We start from the raw sequence: 16,245 nt of genomic DNA on the forward strand, positions 1-16,245 counted from the left end.
AGTTTATTCCAGCGAGGTGATCTGACTGGGGATCTGTCAGTTGGGAAACTAAGGGGAAGAAGGGGAAACCAGAAACAAAATACATGGAGACACAGACCTGACAAAACAAACATGGAGACAACACAAGAAACAAACCTCACCACACACACTGACTGATGGGCTATCAGGGACCCACAGGTGCCACTTCCAGGAAGATCAGCCTGGACTTTGCAACTGATGATATTGCATACCAGGGGACCCTGGACTGCAAGGCGTGCAGGAATCAACAGAGCTGTACAGAGCCCTGGGGTGGGGGATGCACAGGGGAAGGGGGAGCAGGGGGGAGCAAAGGGGGGTAGACAGAATGGGGTGTAAGTAGGGCCAGTCAGTCATAAAATGGGGTTGGTCAGTATGTTTGTCTAGCTGAGCCCTGTGCCTGATCACTGTAGTCCAGCCTAGCTTCTTTATCTTCTTATTAAATCTTTTCTTAAGCATCTCTCTGTGCATGCTCACTCCTTGTCCCATGTGAACGTGTGCTGCAAGAACTCGGTGCCAGCTACTGGTGAGTCCTGTGTGTGCGTGAGGGGAATTTGGTGCCAGCTTCTGGGGTCAGACCAGACCAGTGATGGACATATAGGTCAAAGGAACTTTAAGACTGACACGTGCTCATCAGATGTACAGTCTGTATAGGCCCCTGAGGAGCACACCAATTACTGATGAGTCTTCTTCCTGAAAGTAATCACCACCTATGTAGACTGTACAAACTGACTTTAGCCTTCCTGCTATGATCTTGTGTGCTGATAATGGTTTAAAAAGGATCAGAGTTGTCCTCAAACCACCAGCTAAATTGGCATCCAACGTACTCCTGGAATTTAAGTCACTAACTCCAGCTGGTACATTATGTATCTCACATCTAGCTTGGATGTGAGGGTACTGGGACATCTATTAAAAAATAAAGCTGTATCCTTTTGTTTCTGCAGATTTTAACTTAAAAAAACAATTTTTGTACAAACTGCCACTGTAAATGAACTGGAATGAAGACAGACACTCTCCCAAACAGCTTTGGATGAAATGAGATCTGTTCAGCAGTAATTGAGTACACAACCATTCTAAAAAGCAAAGCTGGCGCAGGAGGCCAGCACGATATAGAAATAAGATCAGCTCATACTGAAGCGTAAATGAATGAAAGTGAATGCGAATATTCTGCCACAAGAATAATTTAGTAAGAAAGCTTTACCTCAGATCAAGACACATAACAGGAGGACATGCTCTCTTGCACAGGTGTAAAAAGGAGCATAAAGTTTCATTACATGAAATAGCAACAGAAAATAGCAGGTTTCCTTCCCCAGAATCAGACCAAATCCCTTTTCATTTTTTTAACGCTCCGCAGTCCAAGAAATTATTTTCCTCCCTTCCTTTTTCACCGTTGCTTATTATTAAGTCCAACTATTTCTTGTATTGGCTGCTTGTAGAGTTCTGTACTTTGCTTGCAATAATAATCTCTCTCCCCTTGCCAGCAAAAGATGGCTACTTTACAGATACCTTCAGTATCAAGGTTCATCAGCACAAATGGACAGCAGAAAGCAGAACAGTACATTAAAAGAGCTGAAACTACAATTGTGCAGCAATTCGGTAAGATTAAGATTTTGCCATTCAATTGAAGTGAGTTAAGTAGTAAACAAGACACCACGACACAAACAATTGGAAAAGTCACTAAGATCAGTATAGATTATGGTATTTTGTGTCCATGAGACACTAAAAAAGAAACTTCAGTTTTCTTAACTAAAAAGGTCAGTTCAGACCTCAGAAGAAATAAAAGACCAAATCAAAGGAACAAGAGCACGTATATTTGTTAGTTTCATTAAATTTATGTTCTGTAGAATACTGTATAAGAATAAAAAGGAGTCAGTAATACACAAATTCCCTGCATGATTTGCTATTAAGTATTTTATACGATGTGGGGAACAACGTGCCTTTTGTGCAGCTAGCATAGTAGTGAATCAAACATAAATCATGCCTACAACAGTAGAACCTAGAGTTCCCAACTGGGGTCAGAGATCATACTTCATGTTGCACTAAAATAAAGGAAAATGCATCTCAGCCCTAAATGGTTTAGGAACAGAAGCAAAAGGAAAAGCTACCATGAAATTATAAATACAGACACCCAAGTTGTGCAAGATCCATTGACAGGCAAAGATAACAGCACTAAGGAGAAGGAAGAGATGTTTGTGTCCTCAGTTATGATGCCAGATATGTAGTTATATTCTGCTTCCAGTTCCATAGGTTTAATATGATTTTGAGCAGCCTTGGTCATGCCAGCTGCAGTGCCTTTTAAATACAATAGATTTTAAACATAGCCTTTGATCTGAAAAGTCCATTAACAATTCCATGACAGACCAATACAGATCATTCTCTCTCTGCCATAGTTATATACTATTTCTATAGGGAATTGTTACTGCTCATAGCCAAAGAAGCAGCCTGGAAAGGCTTCCACTTAGACCTTGTCCCTTAGTGATCCTTAGATCCTTTAACAAAGAAAAACACTAGGGACACAATTGCATAGCAAATTGTTTAACACTTCAGTGCATTTCACTGTAACAGCCCTTTCTTCAGGCTCTTCATGTATTTAGGTACTCAAGTTTGTTTTTTACCCAAATATTGTCTTTTTTGCTCTTTCTACATGTAAAAAATACTCCGTAACTTTACAACTATATCAGTTATGAAAACCTGATCTACACAAGTGTTATTGAAAGCTTTCTGTTAAAGTGTTTAAAAATTAAAGGATGGCATCTTTTGAAGTTTTCATTGTTAGTTTAACTGCATTATTTCCAGTAACGTTAATCTAAACGTTGTCTTCTGTAACAGCACGTACACGAGCACTGAGTGCTTCTTAAACCCTGACCAGGCAAAAATCACAGCAGCACAGCTGCATGAATGTAAGTGCATGCACATGCATACGGTAACAAGAGGGCAAAAATCCTGTAGAATAAGAACTCAGAAAGGTGTATGGCACTGCTGATACTCTGAACTCAACACTGCTGAACACTGAACTCAACAGTTACATACCAAACAATTAACAACCACAAGAGCATCATTTCCATCAAAACCAAAGTTCAAATCCTACCGCAAGGGTTTTGTAATCTTGCAAGTATATGATTAAAGCTTTGCAAGTATATAATTGAAGCGTACAGTAAAATGTACCTAAAGTTAAACGTAACAGCTTCAGTGAACTTCATAGCTCCTTCATCAGTTTTCTCCAGATGGATTTTTTTGTAGGTTTAGAATCCAAACTAAGAGGCCTCCAAACATAAAGCAACGTGCACTACAGAACACAGACATACACACATATGTAGCCAAGTTCCCTGTTTTTTTTATGTTGTTGTTATTTTTATGTTCTAAAGACAATCTTTATAAAAGATTAGTTTCATCATATGCATACTATATTACAGGCATATTTCTACCACATGAATAAATACTTGTAATATATTAAAAAAAAATCGGAACATAAATCTTGCCTTTGAAAACTTACCAATGCCCAATGTATTTAAGGCTCACTAAGCAATTTCAAATTTTAATAGCCTCTACATTTGAAAAATGCATTAGTAAAGTTTACAGATTTTTAAAAACAGTTTGACAGTCTCTCTTAAATGTTTAATCGCTTCCCTCCTCCATAAACATATGCTAGCTTCTCTTTCACCTCCCTTCATGCTTCATGTTTTTATATTGTCTTTACAAAAGGAACAGAAGTATCAAAAAGACACAAACAATATTCAGTTCAGCTCCTTTCAAACTTAACAAAATTCTATTAAGTATTCAGGGTAGATTTGATTGGCATCAAAGATAACAAAAATCTTTGGGTTCCAGGTATTATCCACACAGCTGTCATACAAGTTCACAAAACTTCCATCTTTTGAAGGAGGCCTCATGTATTTTGAATCACCATTGATATAGTCACCAGTTAACACACGAGCAAGAAACATGACTTTATCTGGTCTATGCAGATGAGGCTGCAGATTCACACCATGAATTTGGAAAGTATCTCCATGCTTCATGTCCTCTTTGCAGAAACGACTGGAATATGATGCATCTCTTGCGAAATAGGTCCCTTTGAAATAAAAAAAAATATCTCATTACATTCCTATGACAGCTTAACTACTACAGCATGCATATAGGTAGCAGGATGATGAAAGATGTCTGTTCTTTTATGTTCATTAGCAATCCGATTTTTTTTTCTAAATCGTTATATTATAGCAACATGACCAAATATTTTTAGTGGAACATTTTAGTAGGGAGATTTTCTTGTGATCAACACTGCTTTGTTGGGCATCCCTTCCCCACGCTCCCTGGTCCTACCAGCCAGTTGTGACAATTACATTCCTGCTGCATCCTAACTTTCTTAATTACACTTGATGCAAAAGCAGAGCTATATTAAACAGCTCTTTGATAAACACAGGGAGTACATCACAAAGAACATATTATAGGGAACACCTAACAATGTTGGACTGTTAAGATTACCAAACTCTTGTATGTGACAAAAATACTTACCTTTTCCATATACAGCAGCATGCATCCCATTTATTCTCCAGTCGAAGTTATGAATACATATTGCTTCAACAAATTCGTTACTGGTGCCATGAAATAACATCTGCTCATTAATAGTTGGGACACCTCTTTTCTTCTTTAGTTGAGCTTTTTTCCTACAGAGAACACACAACATAGCATTACAAACATCTGTGCAATCAAATTAAGTTACTACTCTGAAAACACTGCAGAAGGGACAGACCTAAAACACTCCATACATTCCACTTTCACAAGTGTCTAGATGATTCTAGTTTCTAAACAGATCAGAATTCTTAAGGTACGTGTGTAGAAATCACACACTTCTGGATGCTGTGCACTATTTTCAGAAGTAATCCAAGATTAGGAAAAAAAGTATTTTATACCAATTTTATCAACATTGTTCATTTGGCATTAGTTTCAACGTGGTCATTTTCTGCAGATACATTTTTAAAAGAAAGGTATTTTTCTCCCATTTTGTTCCCTCCACCTACTTAAATAGCATGGCGGGAGGGATAAGAAAGTTAGTGGATTATAAAGTATAATTACCCAGGTAAGCCAACAAAAATATTAAAAATAAAATTACCTGAATTTTTAGGTAAAATTACTTCAACATGATAATTTCATAATGTTTTTCTGAATTTATGGTTCACATACTTTCTAAAAGAGATAAGTCATGCATTGAGAGGGTTACGCTGCTCTAGAATTTTGAAAAAAACAAACCAAAACAAAACCAAACCAAACCAAAAAAAACCCCAACAACCTTCTACTACAGGTGAACCTATATTACAGTCTCATGGGCAGAAGGCCATAGCACACCTTCAATTAAAGAACAGAGATATTTTCCATCAATCTTTTTAAAGTGACTTTCTGTCAGATGGGTTTTCCCAAGATCCATGAAGACGTTGACTCTGGACCTGTGTCTAAATCACTGAGCTGTTCATAGTTATGATCCCTTGACTGTCCAGACAAAAACAAGTCAGAGTGCATCATAGCTTTGTTCTTGTCTATGTACCTGAATTCTCTTCCTATAAAAGCCACAGTGCATGGGGCACTCTGCTACATACTTAGGTTTATCAGGCACATACTTAGGTTTATGAAATTAATCAATCTGCTGTGGAGTGCACACTTGAACTGAGGAAGCATTCTCAGGGCCTACAGTTTAGATGTAGTCTGAGGAAGTCCCATCATCCAGGGAAAGAGGCAGGCAGCAAAGATTCTTTATCATATTAATGCCATTACATTGAAATTATGCATTATTTATAAATAAGTACATTTCATAGAAGTGAAAATCTTGCAGTACTTAGCTTGAAAGATATGTTTATTCTGTTTTATTGTTCAACTTTTTTTTTTTTTCTCCTCCATTTAGTGCAAACTAAAATACTTACGTCTTCGCAACTTAATTTTTTTTGGTGTCTTTCTTTCCCCCTACAACTGCTTTCCAAATCAGAAGAATGTCAGTGGAATCCCAAGGGCATCTGGGAGGTTTTACTAATAATCTCATTTGTGACAGTTTGTTGCAGAGGCAGAGAGGTTCCAGGCACTCACGTTCCACTCTATTAGCAATTCAACAAAACCCAGGAGCCAATATTCCCTGCATCTTGAGAAGACCACCCGTGTGAGGGAACACCTCTGAGCTCAGGCCTAGTAATGCTGAACACTTGAAATTTTTCAGTCAGCAGCCCTCTATTGTTGGCTGCTGATCTCTGACAACGTATAAAGGTAGCCTAGAGTAACTTCTCTTGAAACAGGGGAACAGAACAAATTTATAGAAAAGGTGAATAATCAATTGTCCAAAAATGTTCTGTAACAGTCCTTCACTATCTCTGACCAGTTGATTTCATGAAACCAATTTAAAATAGTCATTAATATGAGAACTATTATAACAGGCAAATGTGTTTTGACCACTACAATGATGCAAATAATCATTCAAGCAATGCTCAAATTTAATCACTGACCTTGTCAATGAAACTAAACACCTTCTCAAAAACACAAAAGTTTAAGTAGCAATTGTTCTTCCTAAATAGTGGAAAATACTGAGCACACTGGGAAGGTGGTTCTGCAGAATACAGAAATGCTACAGCAGGACTTTTTGTTGATTTTGAACAGAAATTGAGGAGTCCAACTATTCTAAAAAACATCACCTTAGCACTTTCCACCAGCAGTGACAAGCTAATCCAGTAAAACGAAATTAAGTTGATCCACCACTCAGAAGGCTCTCATACAGCCAGTTCACTCAATAAAGGAGAAATCTCAAGCAAAACTAAATACCCAGAGACATGCTCTTTGTACATAAGGAAGCACACAAGTTGTTTCTAAAGATGATCAGCAATCTCAAACACTGTTTTCTACTTGCTGTACTCCTCTACAACTCTGAACTGAGATGCATAAACCAAAATATGCTAGACTAAGATTCATCTTCTGTTACTTTCACTTTCCCACATGGGACACCAAAAGAACTTTTAGTGAATTTGAAATGCTGGAATACCTACTTCTTTGTAATATACTACCAGGCAATTAATTTCTTCACCAGTGTGTGTAAGCCTATCTACTCCAAGGCTGTATTTTACCCTCAGCAGAAAAGCAGCTAAGCCTCAATTGCATACACTTATTATAGCAATTTTCATTTTCACTTGTATTTGTTTGATACAGGAAAAAAGTTTTAAAACTGAAATGACTTTTCTCCATATACTTTTATACCGTGCAGGTACTAAAAACTACCTTGTTTAGAAGTTATATGGCAATACTGTAATACTCCAGATGTATGAAATTCTAATTCCCATTCTCAGTTTCGTACCCTGAGAATATTCTAGCACAGCATCCACAGATTCAGAGTTCTTAAACCATGAATTCTACTCACTGACTAGTCAGGAAAACTAGTACACTCTCCAAATGACATCAGTTCCTAAGCTAAGCAAAAAAGGTCTTCCCCTGCCCCCCCCCAATCTACACTGGAGACTCAAAGGACATTTACTTTGAAGTCTGCTTGCTATTCCTATTCTCAAAAATTAAGATTGGTATTAAGATGGTATAAATACACCTCTACAGAAACTTATTTGTAGAAAGGTAGATGTTGAAACACAAGGCCAACCAAATAAGCCTTAACACTTAAACAGGTAACTGTAACCAAATTTGCAATTAAGAGAAGGCTAACTCTCTTAACCAAGAACTTAAATTCATTTCCTTATGCATATTCATGATATAAGCTTTAAATTAACAATAAATTACATATCTTTTAAAAAAAATCATACAACTTATGCAAATTCTTAACATACACCTGCTTAGTTATTTCCTCACTATTTAACTTAGTTCAGTTGGTTTTAATAGTGTAATACATCTATAAAACTGATTCTGACATGTACTCCTTATCAGAGGCTACACAAATAACTTTTGTCAAATACAACTGCTTAAGACTGATACTACGAAATGAGTGGAAACAGAACTTGGCACTTCCTACTTCTTCCAGGCCAGCACAACATGAAGAGGGAAGAGCAGAGAACTTAGAAAAAGCTTTTGTAGCACATTAAACTTAAAGAAATTACATGAATATGTGCTAATCAGACACTTAATTCTGCCCTAAATTTCATAAAGTTGAGAAATAAAACAAGCCACAAATATTCATTTGCTTTGTTTATAAAAAATTAAAATAATACAAGCCTGTCAAGGAATTATTTTACTGAAAGCTTATTTTTGTTCTCCGTACTTAACTGTAAGTATTATGGGCATCTACCACATGGACATCCTGAACATCTTTAATGCATCAGTCTTATCTGTGCTACATCTACATCTAATGCATTTCTACAAGTATTACATTTCTGCACCTATAGAAGCTGCATAGTCTTGAAAATGGAATTTTGAATACAGAGGAATGACAAATAAGAAAATTTTAAAAAGATAAAAAGTAACACATTTTCATTAATAATAAAAGCAATTAAACATATTTCTGCTACATGCCTTCAAGATTTGCTCCATTAACAATCCTAAGACTGTTGGTTTTAGAAATAATCTCACCTGCAAAAAAACTCCCACAAGTCTAGATTTTGTATTCTCTTAATTCTTTTAATTCGGTGGCTATCCATTGTTTTTCCAAAGAGACTAGAAACTTCATTATATTCGTTTGTTTTCTTTTGCAATGGAATAAGCTGGAAAAAAAGAGGTTAGTACGCTTTCACTTCGATGCATTATTTCTTTATCATACGTTTTTGACCAACTTGCATACCAACTCTTACCTGATATGGCTCCTCAGTATTTACATTCTCCCAATGTGAAGGCATAGGGATAGCTTCATTTTCACAGATGAAACTAGAAACAAAAAAAGGTAGAAACACATCACATCAAGGACAGGAGGCACTTTCTTCCTGTCAAACTCCTGCTCCAAACAATACAGTATGCAAAAAAAAAAAAAAAAACAACAGCCCCCCCCCCAAACCAACCGAAACTTATACAAAACTACTTAGAGTTTTAATTCAAACAAAGGCTGTTGTCAGCAGGCAAGGTCAAAGGCAAGAGGCCTTGTTTTGTACTCAAATTCTGGCTTAACTTATTAGAAATAAACCGCAGTAATGAACAGTTTTAATATACCATCTACCCAACAAAAGATAGGAAGATAAATCAGAAGAGATGGTCAGAAAGGTCCGCAACATCAGGAGAGCAACATTAATTTAGAGATGTGAGAGTGTAGATATAGCCCGAACATTCCAAACTATGAAGAATTACAACCAGCCTAAGCCTCTGGAAACTGAGCCCTCATTTGAAGTATTTAAAAGCATCATGTTAGAAATACACACTGGAAAATTACAGTTGAATTTGTTTTTAAAGAAACAAACCCAAACCCTCAAAAAAAGAGTGTTTAAAGCATATACACCACATATGTAGCAGCTTTTGAGCCTTAAAACCGTGACTAAAAGAAGCAACCTCCTGAAAATAAAGAATGGCGTCATCACGTGGAAAGAGAGTACTGAATGCAATTATTCAAGAAACAAAAAACCAGAAGTGAATTGCCACATTATTGCATGCGCTCTTCAGCAAATATCCATTGAAAAAACAGTTGACACTTCAAAAAAACAGGACTTCTTGAATGTCAAGTGTAAAAAGATTGCTACTACATTTCTTATTACAAATGCAAAATTTCTTTTTGAAAGTATAACCAGACTACAATTCAGAACTAAAACTATTTCTAAGAAACTATTTTGGGAAAAAAACCCACATATTCCATATATTCAATTTTACCTGTGGTAGTATCACTGCATATATCAGTTTATTGTTTAGTGAGTATGAGATTTACCTCAGCACAGCTTTACATCTGATGACTGATCAAATGGTCAAGAAACTTATAATTTAAAGCCATTAGACGCATAAAACAATCTGGTTGTTATGATGCAATTTCTTGTAATTTCAAATCACAGAGGCAAGAAAATATAACTCAATCTTCTTTGCTGTTACAATAATACTTCTAAATAGTTTATGAAGTCATTATTACAATGGAACTAACTACTCCATTTTTTGCTGCTGCGTCTCCACAGCAATTCTGATCCAACAGGTATTTCCAGCAAGGGACTCCAATGGCTAAAGTCAGACACAGCTTTAAGACCCTTGCCAAAGGATATCAGTATGCCTTGCCTCTCCCACTACAAGCTACTTACTTTCTCAGAAAAAAAGATAAAAAACAAACTAAAAACTCTTTTGTCACTCATCTCCTATGAAATGTCTTCTTTCTTCACTTGACTAGCTCTCCCGCCTTGATTCACCTCTCAAATTGTTTGATGCAAAAAGTAAATAAATATAAACAATAAATATAAAACTTTTTTTGTTTCATTTTACTTAGAAGAATCAGGAATAAAATAAAAATAAGGAGTCTTCCTTTTATTTCCTTACCTGAAAGCACTGATAGAAAAGGGAGCTCGCTTTATTGGACGTTGCTTAAGGGTAGTTAGGTTGGTTTGTTTCATCACTGAGCATAAAACAAGAGTTAGGATGAAAGTTTCTCAAATTCATCTATAGCATATGAAACATTTAAGTGTCATTTTTTTTAAATAACATTACTACACCCAAAGTTGCTTGACAGGAATTCCTATTTCAACAATTAACAAATCAGCATTTTCGATAAATGTTTCTAAATGCTGGCCTTGGAATCACTGTCATTTTTACGAGTTGGCAAAATGTGCAAATATTACACAAGCAAAATGTTTGTTGTTAAAATGCCCATCTAACATTCAGCCCCACTGGCAAAACTTCCACTGACTTTAATACAACTAGGATGACAAAGCATATTACTACTATCCTTAATGCAAGACAGCATGACCTACAAACAGTAACATAAAAATGGTTTTTTAGTATTTGCATTTAGTGTTTTTATTCTGGATGCAAAACAAAGGTTTTTTTAAACAGACATTTCAACACGAGTAAACATAAAACTCCTTGTATTGTTACATACTACATCACTCCCAGTACATCACTGTTTTACCCAGTCCCTGCTTTCTGTATTTGAAATACTATTATTTTCTTTGATTTGGAAGAGGCTTCTATTTAAGCATATATCTGTTTCGTAATTCAATCAGAAAATAAACAATCTATGGATGGAAAAGCTAAAAAAAAAAAGTCATTAGAACACACCTTTGAACAAAGGACAGATTAATATATAATTAGCTACATACATTAGAATCCTGTAATCTGTACTCTACAAGCATGGCATAGATGAGATCTTTACTAGAAAATCCTTTTGCCTATCTCCTTGTTATTCTGACAACAGAACTGGCTTCAACTGCCTGCTGAATTATTAAATCACTTTGCTGCCAGTACTTTGCAGAAAGCTTCCTTCATATCAATGTTTCTTATACAGACTCTGAATGGAAGAGTTTTTTCAAGCTTACAAGCAGTTGCACGTTAAAGGAAAAAGGTTCAAACTTCCCGGTCCCATAGATGTATGGTACATATCACCTACAGCTGAGGTAAGCAGCAGTAACATGATGGAGTGCTACTAAACAAGACATGCTACTCTATTAATAAACTACACTAGAAAATGTAACAAGGCAGCTGCTTGTAAAAATTCCTATGTACTTTCCAGTAAAGATGACATTTCCAATCACAAGTTTTTGCACTAGATACAAGGACAATAATTTGCTGAATGAACAAGTGAACTGATGTATCTGGCACCTTCTAGTATTTAAATTTACTCTATGAAAAGATACATACCTGAAAAGTCTAGCGTGTAGTTAAATTTTGCAGTAGTAAAAGAAACAGAACCATGTGGGTTTGTCCGGAAGCTCCTTTCAATATCTTCACTGCTAACAGAGCAATGACTGTTCGAATCAGTCTTCAAAACAGATGAAAAAGCACATTTAGACAAATTCAGCAATAGGTAGTTTGACGTATGGAATCCATAACAGCTAATATAACTTCATAGGTATTTACCTGAAACATATGCCATTTACCACACTCAGCCAAATAAAACCAGCCCCACTGGGTATCAGAGGTATCCATCTCTTCAACTGAACTTTCCATCTTTGGAAAAAAATCTTCTGACGTTCTTTGAAGCATTTCCTGGAACATTCACACACATACACAAAAAAGTTTTGATACTATTTGCAAAAATGCATTAATTGAGAAATTCATAAAAAAGCAAAATAAAGTCAATTTGCAATACTTGAAAAAAAAACCCCTGACAGGTGGAGGGCAGATTTGTTTTCTCTTTTCAGAGAAAAATTCTCAATTTGCTACTTATCCAGTATTATCCTTTAAGTTAGTTAAACATTTTCAAAACTCCATCAAATGTCTGTAAGCGTGCCAGTAAAGGCAAGAGCTACAGGCTTTATCAGATCAGAGAGAGGTGCTAAAGTTCATACTGATGGTCATATGAGCAAGGCCATTCATATATACAATAGGCTCTGAGTTACATACCACTCAGGAATGAGGTGTCGGGGTTACATCTGACAGCTTGATGAAAACATCTACTAGGTACTCACCAACAGTGAACAAATCAGACTGGATATCAGAAGTTGTTAGAAAAAAAATTTAAAAACTAAGACAAAGTATATAATTATTTAACTGTGCAAGTCCACAGTGCATTATTCCTCAACACTGCATGAAGGTTAGTTTCCCCCTTAATGCACCCACTTAAAAACGATACAGTAAAATTACTGGTACTCTGTACTTGTAATTAAAAAGAAGGTTCACAGCAAAAGCCAAAGTGGCTTCCACACAAGCAACGACTACCATAGTTGCGGTTCTGCAGGATAGAAGAAAAGGGACCGAGGAAAGGATACAGCAGAGATCTACAAAACCATGACAAAACCGTAGAAGGAATAACAAGTCACATTTTCTTCCAACATAAGGAGACACCTATCAAAGGTTTCACTTGTTTTAAATCTGACATGTGCAAGAGAAATTTCTTCATAAACCAGATGGCAATCTATGGAATTCCTTTTCATGATATACTGTGGGTGCTGCAAATTTATGGAAGTTCAAAAAGCAGCTAGACAAGTTCAAGCCTACCAAGAGCTATGCCAGAATACCTTTAGAAGAACAGTCCCTGCCAGATTTCAGCTCGTTCTTCATTCATCAACAAAATCCTGAAAACTCTGAAAGTATTTGACTCCACTTGCATATATCTCCTAACATGTCAACTCTGTCTGCCACACTCCCTCCAAGCAAAAATTCTAAGTAGGTTGTGGGGAATCTTTCAGAGAAAGAAGCTTGCCCTACTCCCAGAAAAGGTCAGCAATTCATCCACTCTAACTGCCTAACCAAGACTCTTCCCAACGATTTCCTCAACTTAACTTTTGCTTCCACCTAATGGAATAATGCCCTCCAGCACAAATAAGTCAAATAATGTCCAGTTAATATTATGGATGCTTCAGGTGTTTCTGGACATTTCAACTCAGAAAAAAGCAGAGACCTGAAGAAGACAAATACGGGAGACTAGAAGTAGGCACCAACTAGCCAGTGCTGCTGGGGCAGGAGTTGAGAGCAGAAGGCACTCCTTCTAGCACTACCCTTCTCCCTTATTTTTCCCAACCTAGCCCTCTGTGATTGTTTGACAAACAATCCCAGAAACCTCTTTGAGGTAATAGCTACAGACTGTATTCTAATCATTAAAAGCTCTAAAGAGCTACAAAAATCTAGATACTTAGAAAACAGAGGAATCAGAAGTGGACCTCCACAACAACTCTAAACTGCAGAATCTGAGGGCAAACCTACTTTAGTACAAAGGGAAGCCTACACAAGGCTACATACATAGATAGCTGCCTCAAGTTCAAGCAGAACTACACTAAAGGTACATCAGCTGCATGTAAAAATATTTTGAAAGAGGTAAGAAAACTGTTCCCTATTTCAGAGGGCATCTACCAACATTTATTCTATTCCTCACAGCAATACAAAGCCACAGAGCCTACATTTGATTGGTGTTAAAGCACAACTGGCCAACATCTTTTGATGACAATCTTTCACCTTCAACTTAATTCTTCCTCTCAGGTAAGTATTTGGCTATGTTCTCTCCTACAGAGGTAGTCTACACTTTTTTAAAGCTCCGAGGAAAGTAAATTCAGGCTTTTTTGGTAATGTTTAGTTTCCTCATGTTCTCACTAAAATGGCCAGACCTCAGCTCCATCCCAATGTTAGTTCAGGACCTTGAATCTGATCAATGAAATCAGTAATGCCTTTTGAACAAGTTACAAACAGAGAAGGCATGTTCATCTGTGCCCCATCAACATACTTACGCTCCTCTGGGGGCAACACATCCTCCAGAATAAACCATTTACTAAGGAGACAGTTATTCCTGTAGCTTTTAAAAATGTTACATTTAATCCACATGTATTACCCTAGTCACACAGTCTAGGGTAAGCAGGTAGACTGCAGGATACTCAGAAGTATGAATGACCCAAAGGCATGAACATGTAAAGCCATAAAAACAAGAGAGCTGTTCTCAAAGGTGATACAGATCCAAAATGCTCAAAGGAAATTGCTCTGCTTACTGATGAATTTAAAATCATACCTACACCATTTATAAGGAGCAGGTAGCTTTTTGTCCAAAAACTCTGAATGCATGCACAGTGAGCAGAAAACTCTCAGTGGGTTTTTCTGGATGACAGGATGTCAACTATCGAAGATGCAGCAATGCGAATTTTATTAGCAATGCTGTTGCTAACAGAAGGCCTCTCAACTCCCATTATTAGCAGTTTCTTCTGGTCCAGGAGTTACCAGAACAGCTCAAATTAAACACAATTACTCTGACAGCAAAAACATCCTCCTAAACAGAATGAATGCTCGCTGTGTATTGTGCTGTGACTGAATGGCTTTACTACTACTGGTAATGCATTGCCTCATTTTTCCAGAAGTACTTCTAAGTTTGAATGATAAACATGCTTTACAGTGCATAGAGTCACAGAATGGTTTGGTCTGGAAGGGAACTTTGAAGATCACCTAGTCCAACCCCGCTGCCATGGGCGGGGACATTTTTCACTACATCAGGTTGCCCAAAGCCCCGTCCAACCTGACTTTGATCACTTGCAGTGATGGGACATCCACAGCTTCTCCGGGCAACCTGTTCCAGTGTCTCACCACCCTCAGGGTAAAAAATATAGACGCATCCCAACGGGCTGTTCTGTCTGCTTTCCTGTGCTGTCTGCTTCCACCTGGCAGATCATGCTTTATTGCCAAAGACTTTTTTGCCTACAAACATCAACTTTGCACCGTTCCCTGCTGGGAACATAAGCCGTGCCAAGGGACCCTTTGGCGCTTCCTGAGAGAACACAGCACCTGAGCGGGAGACTTGGCTGGGGCGAGCGTGCAGGGCCAGGGAGGGGAAGCGAGACGGAAGAAGAGCGCTAGCGCTCGCACGGGACGCAAGGCGAAATGACAACACCCTCCGCAGCTGTGTCACCACTTACCCCCTCTGCGCTGCAGGGGACCACCGTTGCAGTCACCCCCTTTACCGACCCCCTCCAGAGCTGATCCCATTAGAGCTCAAGGACACGGCGGGGTGGGCGATCTAAGCGCAGCACCAGCACCTCTCCGGCTGGGTCGCAGGCTTCCCCAAAGATGGTGGCCTACGCCCCCCGCCCCCTTCCCCCACCTGGCAGCGCGCTCGCCGGCGGGGGCGGGCGGGGAAGCGGCCTGCGGGGCGCGCGTAGTACGGGGACGGGCTGAGTCGGAAAAAGAGGAAAGGAGCGGCCGTTTCCCCCGCCCCCCTCCCGCCCGCACTCACCGCATCGGCCGCCCACCCCGGGCTCGCTCCCCACATGCTGCCCGGAGGGGGGGGGGGGGGGGGGGGAGTGCGGGTGGGAGGGGCGGCGCGCAGACCGCGCGCGGGGCGCGCCACGGCTCGGCCTCCGGGCGCTTCCGTTATCGGTGGCAGCAGAAAGGGGTGGGGCAACAGCCGTTATAGGTCGCGCTCGATAGGCTCGTCACACAGAGGGGCGAGGCCTGGTATGCAAATGTCGAGTGGGGAAGGCGGGGCTGGGGAGGGGGCGGAGCCTTCGTCGTGCTACCGGGGAGCGGGGCGGGGAGTGCCGGTACCGGCAGCGGCCAGGGCCGCGGCCCGCCCGCCCGCCCGCCCGCCCGGGGCCTCCGGCGGCCCCCGCGGCGGCGGCGTTGCTGCGGGTGTCGCCCGTCAGTCGTGCGGGCTCCGGCAGTCTTCTCGGTGCCATGCGGTGTGGGTAGCGTTGTGGCGGTGAGGTGCTCCAGTGCAGCAGCAGCCCTCGCTGCTCTGTACCC

At 39.1% G+C, this 16,245-nt stretch overlaps 1 protein-coding gene across 2 annotated transcripts; it reads right to left on the bottom strand.

The window, feature by feature from the left end:
* Positions 1-3,300: 3,300 nt before the first annotated feature.
* Positions 3,301-15,772, bottom strand: PARP11 (poly(ADP-ribose) polymerase family member 11; the record flags this gene model as incomplete). 2 transcript variants are annotated; one of them, XM_082311082.1, is made up of 8 exons in its annotated part: positions 3,301-4,084; positions 4,525-4,676; positions 8,548-8,678; positions 8,766-8,838; positions 10,411-10,486; positions 11,728-11,848; positions 11,947-12,075; positions 15,737-15,772. In XM_082311082.1, 8 exons carry the CDS (start codon positions 15,770-15,772, stop codon positions 3,771-3,773), a joined length of 1,032 nt encoding a protein of 343 aa, XP_082167208.1. In that variant the 3' UTR covers positions 3,301-3,770. The 2 variants fall into 2 exon arrangements, with proteins under 2 accessions (XP_082167208.1, XP_082167209.1); XM_082311083.1 differs by lacking the exon at positions 15,737-15,772 and adding an exon at positions 15,420-15,676.
* Between the last annotated feature and the right edge of the window lie 473 nt (positions 15,773-16,245).

The sequence above is a fragment of the Platalea leucorodia genome (genome assembly GCF_965183815.1).
Source record: "Platalea leucorodia genome assembly, chromosome: 4".
NCBI lineage: Eukaryota > Metazoa > Chordata > Aves > Pelecaniformes > Threskiornithidae > Platalea > Platalea leucorodia.